The 9,666-nt window shown below is 42.2% G+C and overlaps 1 protein-coding gene across 1 annotated transcript in view; it reads right to left on the reverse strand.

Annotated features, from left to right (window-relative positions):
- Positions 1-8,705: 8,705 nt before the first annotated feature.
- LOC106816769 (oxysterol-binding protein-related protein 1-like) overlaps positions 8,706-9,666 on the reverse strand; it is a gene marked incomplete at its 5' end in the record, with an annotated part of 19,479 nt that continues 18,518 nt past the window's right edge. Inside the window, 2 exon segments of the mRNA XM_014821429.1 lie at positions 8,706-8,713; positions 9,070-9,277. Of these exon segments, the coding sequence (XP_014676915.1) occupies positions 8,706-8,713; positions 9,070-9,277 (216 nt within the window).

The following is a 9,666-nucleotide window of genomic DNA, read 5'->3' on the forward strand; positions in this document are numbered from 1 at the left end:
GTACTACGATAATGTAACCCAGAGGTACATATATGTATGCACAAAGTGTACAGACTTGTAGCGTACAGAGTGTACCCTAACCCTAACCTTAACCCTAGCCCTTAGCCTATCTCCTAACCCTAACTACTTATCATAAAAATAATAACATAATTACTAAACAACTAAACTACCTCGGAGTATAATTTGTCAGTACCTGATAACGACAACGACCCCATCTGCTACGTAGCGCAATCAAGTGCGAAGACGGGTAGCGGTTTGCAGCAGGCTCAGACTAGCTGCTATCAAATTAGCAGCCTATAAACTAGATAGGGCCACGCACCCTAGACTCACTACAAACTTCGTGTGAACTTGCAATTTTGCTCAGTTGCTATTGAACTCGTCAGAACCTGTATTGCCGCAGGTACTCCTTGCTATCGGTTTTACTATTGCCGTATGTAAATAACCGAACCTGAGAGCTGCGACGTACTCGCGAAGAAGAGACGCGAGTTAAGCCACTTATGAATAGTACAATTGACACCCCAACCCCGCCCCCGGGACAGGGCGGGGGAATTAACGTTTATGGTAGTGTTAAATTTAGACATGACCCCGGTCCCGAGGGACCTTTCATAAGTTAAAAACCCCACCCCCATGCGGTGTTTGGTCGATCGCGATAAACGTAATTAGATTTTTGGCGTAAAACGTCTAAGAGTATAGTATTTTGGGGATGTTCAACACCAGAAATAGTGGAAAAATGCGTTTGATGTTTGTGTGTTTTGATTTTTATAGGTTTATACCTGTATATTGTTTCGGTATCTTGTGAGTGAATACTATATAGATTGATAGTTCAATTTCTATTAATGCATTCTACTGTCTTAAATAGTGTTTTTGCTTTTCACTAACAACTGTGTGTGTAAGCTGTGTTTAAGTGTTTATAACTTATATTTTAATTATATCTTATTATATTATATACTTAATAGGGTGGACTGAGTGAGGAATTGTTCTTTGTTTTGTATATCATAGTTAAATGTATTAAAGCATACAAATATGCGTCTCTAGGTTAATTATTGTCGAGAGGGAGGAGGTGAGAGCATCGCAATAAAATTCGATGTTAAGAGGGCCGGGGAACACTAGGCGATTAAATCGGCGAACTAAATCGGGCGACTAAATAGCGGTGAAAGCGGTGTGCACTCATCCATGCCGATTTAGTCGCCCGATTTAATCGCATTAGATAAAAGTTGTTTGATATTATCGGGCGATTTTAGTCGGGGGGGCCGATTTAGTCGCACGATTTACAATCGCCTGAAAAAAAAATAAGAACAACAAGTGTTCCGGGTGCCGGCGATAAAATCGGCACATTGTACAATTCTCGCCAATCAGATGGGTTGTTCAATGATTATGATCGTATAGCGATGTTTAATGTTTGTATGTATGTCGTAATAGCGATGCACGCACGCACGCACGTGATCGTGCACACGCACGCACCATCATGCAACGACACGCAGCACAATCCATGCACGCACGTGTACCGTGCCAGCACGCACGCCGAGTCTACGTGCAAAATTGCATGCACGCACGCACGTCTACGTGCAAAGGGCATGACGCACGCACGAGTGTACCCTGACACACACGCAGGTAGTAGAACGAACATGTGTACGTGGCAAGCCGCAGTGCAACACGTGTACTGACAGCACACGCATCGCAGAATGTGTACCTGCACACGCACGCGGCAGGGGCACGCAGCATGACGCAGTTGGTGAGGGCACACGCACGAACGCACGTGTAGTACACACGCACGCAGCAGTGTACCCATACACACGCAGCACGACGTTGTACGTGCACACGCAGACACACTCATGCACGCACTAAGTGTACCTGGCAACAACGGCGACGCACGCAACTGTAACGTGAACAGCACGCACTCACATCACGCACGGCAGGCACGCACGTGTACGTTACACGCACGCACGCACGCACGCGCGCCGCAGCATGTACGAAGTGGTAGTGAACGCACGCACGCACGCAGCACGTGTAAGTGCACACGACGAACGCACGAAACTACCCGCCGCAGCACGTGTACTTGCAACGCACGCCCGCGAAAGGGTATCGTGAACTCGCACAACATGCACGCACGTGGTACGGCCACGCACGCACGTATCGTGTACACGCACACAGCCGACACACGCACGCATGAACGGCACGTTGTAATACACCGATGCACATATGATGCACGAAGGTGTAGTAACACGGCACGCACGACCGCAGAGTCTACGTGCACATGAATGCTACGATAGGCGATTTCACCGGGATTTAGTCGCCCGATTTAATCGCTTAGTACCTAGTGTGCCACTCGACTCGCGCGTAGAATCGGGCGATTGAGTTCGAGGATTTAGTCTCTCGATTTAATCGCTAGTGTGTCTGGTCCTTCGATATAGGGCTCCGCATTTTATATTACACAATGCAACGCCGGCGGCATTAGGGTTCAGAAACCGTTCAGCATGGTTATACAAGTACTTGGCAACGCACTTGTATTTTATTTCCTATTAAGCAAATCCTAACAACGCGCCTCCGCGGTGTTGTAACTGCAGCAATGGTTCATTAGAGAGCCACACGCTTTTTTGTTAGGCTGCTGCGTGATCAAAAACATGTAAAGTGCGAGAAGACATAGGCGGACCAAGACGTTTGGCATTTTATAAAAGCATGCTGAATAAACCGAAATGTTAGTGTACTCCAATGGTTCTCTCTCTCTTCGCTTGTTTTGCCGATAATTACTGTAAATGCCGGTCAAATTGCTCATCTTCCAACACAGGTACGCCGCGCTACAATTTACATTATTATCATATTAATCGCGAATCAGTTACAGCTTTTGAGATGGGTGGTGATTTCTCTTGCACGTGCCAGCATACGTCTACATAATACACCGAGGCAAATGTGAACAGGAATTCACTCTAAGCCGGCTTTTACATTACAGTTGCTGACATGATGCTGTCCCATTTATTACTGCAACCATGCAGGATAAGAGAGATGTATAATCAGAGATGGGAGTGATTAATCAGGCTCGGATAAGTAGATGAGACTCTCAATGTTCACATGATTGCTGTTGACTGATACAAAACTCACCAACGCCGAACAGTCGATGTAGACGATCAGTTTTTGTAGTCTGAAGTTTGAGAGTATAAAATGAGACTCGGGCTTTAAATGTTAGGTGTTCACGAGAGCCAATAGGGTGTGATGGAACACTATTGTGGTCCTCACTCATTCGGTCATTGTCTATTTGGTATCGGGTCTCGATTCAATGCACGCAATTTTTGAGTTAGCGTGCTTTGGTCGTTGTTAGTGAATCAAGTACTGATCCATACACTACACTACATGAACTAGGTTCGAACGTTGATAACTATGTTATAAACAGGTTTGACAGCTGAGTAGATGCAGTAACATCGGTGAGAATTTGAATCTCACGACGTAAAACTCAATGTCTATGAACATATGTGTTGAGTGAATTTCCGATCTGTCATGCTACGATATCTGCCGATGTGGTGCTCTAGCATCATTGAACTCGCACGAAACCACGATGGGTAAACTGCTGCAAAACCGGGCTGCGCATCTTCGAATTGCATTAACACAACCCAGCTGATACTGTTGCCAAAATCGGATCACTTACTGTAATTTATTTATTGCATAATAACATATAGGCAATGTAAAATCGGTTGTTGGCAGTCAGGCAGATTACACGCAAACGTGTTCGCTCTTTTTCGGAACCGAGTGAGCGCGACCGGAAGCAGGATTGTAGGTAATATATGCTATTTTTAGTGCAAATCGCGGAACCCTCTATAGCGCTAGGCCCGAGGTGATAAGCCTTAGGACCAGCTGGCCAGATTAAGAGAGTTCGTACGCACAATATCGTGCGTACGCACAAACAGGATTTAGGTGGTATTCAAAAGAATTCTATTTCGCCAAAAACATTACGTGTTATACGGTAATAGATGCTGAGAGCATGCGTACGCACAAAAATCTGAGCATGTAAATGCTGACCGAATACCGATAACTAGAGTTTATACCTGAGTGAAAATATTGCTATAACACTACATGTGATTTTATTCCAAACGTACAGGTAAACGTAATTATAAGAACGTACAATGATATTTACAATGTTTCTATTTAAAGCGCATCATTCGACCATTGATTTATGCATTTTAACGAATGCTCAGTAGCGGGCACGGGGTTGTGTAAGTTATAAGTACATTACTTATAGCCCAACGGCGTATTAGTTTGTCCAATATTCATGTGGTTACTACAGAATATCCAGTTGAATCCGCGGTCAATAATCCGTTGTTGACAGTTTCAACCGCTATGCCGGCGTAACGGCCGTAACCGGCGAGGCGGCTGATATACGCATTATAGTGCACGGACATTTTCGCACGTTGCTCGGCGTTTCAGTGATTTCGATCTTGTAAGTCTGAAGTGCGCATTCGTAGTTCATGTTTTACTCTTGGAGACTCAGGGAATAATGGAATTACGAAGTTCTTGAATTACAGCAACATATAATATGTGGCAACTAGGCAAATATTAAGCACTAGGCAAACAATTACCGGACAAACAATCGATGTCAACATCCTGTGCACATGTGAAGTCACCGACCGAACTCGATGTTTATTTATGTGGCAATAATTGGAGCGTGGTCGCCAGTTACAAATTTACGGATTTCAGTTAGACATTCTTAGTAGTTAGCGTGATATTGTGGACAAACTATATACGCGTTTTGGTTACGGTAATGTTTTAATACACAGGTGCCAGTACTGTAGCATTCGTCAACTTTTGACATCTCGATGGTCGAAATTATGCTTTACATATAACTCGCACTATGCACGCAGCACGCAAGCACATACAATGCACGACGCGGACACGACGCACGCACGACACGCACGACGCACGCAACGGCACGACGACAACACGCACACCACACACACACACACAACACACACACACACACACACAACACACACACACACACAACACACGCCCGCACTTACACACACACACGCACACATGCACGCACGCACACATATATACACACGAGATCTCCCATCTTGTTTAACGGTTCAGCGTTAAATCCCCCGCTATTCAAGGTACGCATTAAATTCCCCGCCCCTCGGGGAATTTACGCTGTTCAATGCGCGTTAAATTCCCCGCATATCCCCGTTAATTCCCCCACCCGTCCCGGGGGTCGGGGTGGGGGTGTCAGTTGACTAGTGCATTAATTTGCAGTACATTGGCTTAGAGCACAGCTTAATTGGATCGCGTACCATTCAGAACCTGAGATATTTCGTCATCGCAGGAGGTGAATATTGACCCATATTGAGGTCATTGTGCACCCCTGCTCATTAGTATAATTATTCACAGTGCCAATGCAACCATGTAACTGACTAATTAGTGTGTAGCTGTGAGGGGGATGGAGAAAGCATATAGATTAATGAATGGGGAGGGGGTAGATAGGCAGATAGAGGCAGAGATTCCATGGGCATCAAATGACATAAATGCCTAACTTATATCAAGAAATGATATCGCGCTCCGCAGCAGGGGAGCAATGTTGAGATTATTTTGGATGTGGCAACGGTACAGATAATAATGTATATTCATTCTGAGTGAGTGACAGTAACTCCGACGAACAGTGCAATGATAACATGATTCACCATAGATTACCTGGAAATTAATTATCATACTGCTAAGCAACGAAATGACATATATAACTTTACTTACATTGCCCATAAAAATCACTTAGCAACCTCAACACCGTCAGAATCAGCTCTATACAATCATCGCATTCCTCACGACCATTCCTCGTTCAAGATAACCCGTGCACCGTGGCCTAAACACATAGACCATGACACTCTTACGTGCGACTAAAGTGTTCCACAGTTTTGCCAAATCTACCATACTGGATGCTGAAGACAAATGCCGTGGCGCGCATTTTATGTCATCAAATTTAATGTTTCTCGATGAAACAGTCATTAATTTGGCTTCTTACTGATTTTTCGTAAAGTATCCTACACTGAGTTCTGCATGCGTAGAATTATATAGCTCTAGTAATAAACACTGGCACAGGGCTGTGGCAGTGGCAACGGGGGCTATAGTAATAGAGCTAAGAATTATATAGACGCTAATGGATTGAATCACAAGCACAAAATCCTTTTGACTACTTTCTAGATTACCTGCAATCGCCTCGCAAATACGGGATGATTGGAATTCGTGCACGCAGTTAAGACTATCATCGTTGGGCATACATATAGCCATGAACATATATCTATACTCTGAACGAGTACGAGCATAGCATAGATATAATTCACGATATAGCCAGATATATGCGTTGCTGCTGGCAAATTGCCAACTAGGAGAACTGGTTGGAAGTAACCATAGAAATATATAGAGACACCAGGAGCGTATAATGACAAATAATGACAATTTGTCATTATACGCTCCTGGAGACACCTATATTAGTCTACCTATATTATTTCTATGGAAGTAACCAACACGATTGCAGATTAGATGGCACAATAATTTGTACATTCGGTTTTCATGGGGAAATTTCTTTAAATGTTTGGATGCTGAGTGATAAAGATACTGAAACTTTCACAAGACCAATTCCACAGTTGTTACTGAACCCGGATGACCCATGTCTGGGCATTAGTGAAACCAGAGCAATTGGTTTTGAATTCGAAATGCATACACAATGATCATGAGTTAGTCAAATCGTTTCACAATTATTAACCTTACCATAAGTGTAGAAAGAGTGTGTAGCAACGATGGCGTAATAGTTTGAAAAAAGACGAAAGAGAAAAATTTCGTGTTGAAGGATCTGGGGTTCATGTACTGTCGAAACAGAATTCAGAAATTTAATGAAGAATCTCAAGATTGTCCAATCCGGCAGTTCGGAAGTGAATGAAGGAGTATTATACACTCCGACATTAATTGGCCCTCGGTTAATTTCAGCTGCTTAGCTGAATGACGTGGCAAAAGCCTGCAGACAAATGAAAGGAATTCGAATGCACAGACCATGCTATCTAACAATACCAGATCGAACAAAAATCAGGATCCGTTTCATAATTGTCAATAACAGATGAACGACAGTATGCGAAAGTAACGTATTCAATTGGTTTATAATAACCAGCGATCAAGTCATATTTACATAAATTCTAAAGATAAAAGTACAAGATAAAACTCACTTGTACCGGTTCTATGCAAGCAGCCAAGCATGTCACAGCACTATTAGGTTACTTTCTGAGTAACTCAATTAATTAGTCACTGCATTCATTTCATCACTAAGCGAGTGAAACAGGTATCACACTGGGTGCGGTCTATATGAGCTTGAGTTTACTGGTGCTGTGGGGTTTGTGATATCTCTAATTTGTTTGACCTGAGACCCACCGTTCCAAAGTCTATAACTAGGGTTATTTACTCTGAAGGGGTCGTTGTCATATAGGGTGGTACATATATGTATACATAAATGTAATATAATGCTTGTCTAGGGAGTCGCCTACGCCTACTCCCTAACCCTAACCCTAACCATATCAGATAGTTACCTGAGTTACCTCGGGTACATATATGTAGTACCCTATACGACAACGACCCTTTCAGCGTTATTTACTTCCACAGCATGCATCCACGCAAAATTTCACTCAGCCGCAGACTGAAAGTAGTATGGTTACATCTATTAGCAGATCTCATTTAAAGTGATTACGTCACTGTAAATAGTAAACGTAAAAAAATTATGTCCACTATTTCACAAAATGTAAGTGTTTCTGTTCACTTTTTATGGTTAAATTGCTGCATTATACTTCCTGTCGCTTTTTCACAAAATGTAAGTGTTTCTGTTCACTTTTTATGGTTAAATTGCTGCATTATACTTCCTATTTTGCTATTCTGTTCGGCGTGAACAAACAGTCGTGACGCATACATAGCCCATAGCAAGCATTTAAAGTCGTGATTAATATATCAAATTGCCCTGTATACGCGCAGCGCGCTAGCAACACGCTGTGCATTCGTTGTCAACTCGCTAGCTTCTCCCAAATCCTGACAAAAGTTGGGCGCACAACGACGCACTGATCTATTTCCCATTTTTTGATTAATTTTCAGTGCGCGGGCCGTGCGTCGTGTATGTGTGACTGGGGCATAAGGAATCGTTACTTATTATATATATATATATAATATATAAAATAAATATATATACTACTATATATAACTACTATAATATAGCTGCTATATCATATATAGATTAGTTCAAAATAAAAAAAATTAGTTATCTAAACAAGACCTGCCTATATTAATTATCCTGTTTTTCTTCTCTTTTTTTTTGGAAAATTTCTTGCTTTTCACAGATATTATCAGGGCTATGCGATTTCCCTGGAGGCGCAGACAGACTTAACTCATTACATTATTAAGCATAAATTATACACATAAGCAACCGTAAAAAAGTGCATTAATTATTAGCTATCATGTTTTAGGCTACAGAGTAAAAAATTTTACACATAACACGTTCACCTTTTAATTAAAAGAAGATATTTATATTTCGGATTTATAAAAGAGACAACAACTACTTTTCAACCCTGATTTCACAAGATTGTAACCAATGCATTACTTCTTACTGACATATCCATTCACCATTCACCTGACATGCTGAGGTAAAATATAACTAAACGTATCCATGATGAAACTACATGAATCCATCAGCTGTCTCATGATTCTATAATAATGGCAAAGCAGAAAAACAATTCATGCCAGGGCCCAACGAATACCAAAGGTTCACCCCAAGAATTTTAGCAAGCATTTTCGGCAATCTAAAAATTAATCCCCGACTGCTAAATGGAGTCCATCACGTGTGTCATAAGCAGCCCCAATATGCAGGCAGGTAAACTTGATCAGTTTGCTGACTTACATTTGAAGCTGAGCAAAATCAACACGACTGTGTTGGGATTGTGAATCAGATGAAAATTCAGGCATGTCGTTAGGCAATTAAGGCATGTTGATTAGGCAATTAAGACATGTCGATTAGGCAATTAAGGCATGTGGGAGGACAACATTCAGTATGAGTTCACTCACCATCATCTGCATCAAAGAAAATGTCGTCATCGTCGCTCTGGTACTGCTGGGGCGAGGGGAAAGGTGAGTAAAACTCCTGCTTTCCTTCGGACCGCACAGACATGGCCAATGAATGTTCTAGTTCATGGTGCTCCTTTGCCAATGCATGAAGGGCATCCTCTAGCACTCGCGACTTCTCTTGTGCCTCTTTTAGATGCTGACGATGTATCTGCAGCGTGTCAATGTATATAATCGTTTCAGATTCACCATGCAGGGTGTACACCAGGGGAAAAGATTTTTACATTTTTTTCACGGGAGCTCTTTTTCAAGTCTGTGGGAAAAATAACTCTTGTCAAAAATTTCACGGGAGCTATTTTGAGCCTCACGGGAGCGATTTCGGAGGTTTGAAGAGCTCATCGCTCATCGCTCCCGTGTATTTTTTACCTACGTGTACACACATGTACAAATAGGCATGCATTTATATCGAATATATGGCATGGTCAGCTAACACATATGGTTCTACACAAATTGACTACGTCACGAATCTATCTAATTTTTCTATGGTAAAATTTGTAAAATTTTTGTTGCCATTTTTTTACACTAAAAGTAAGAACTAAC

The sequence above is a fragment of the Priapulus caudatus genome, unplaced genomic scaffold, assembly GCF_000485595.1.
Source record: "Priapulus caudatus unplaced genomic scaffold, Priapulus_caudatus-5.0.1 Scaffold2, whole genome shotgun sequence".
NCBI lineage: Eukaryota > Metazoa > Priapulida > Priapulimorpha > Priapulimorphida > Priapulidae > Priapulus > Priapulus caudatus.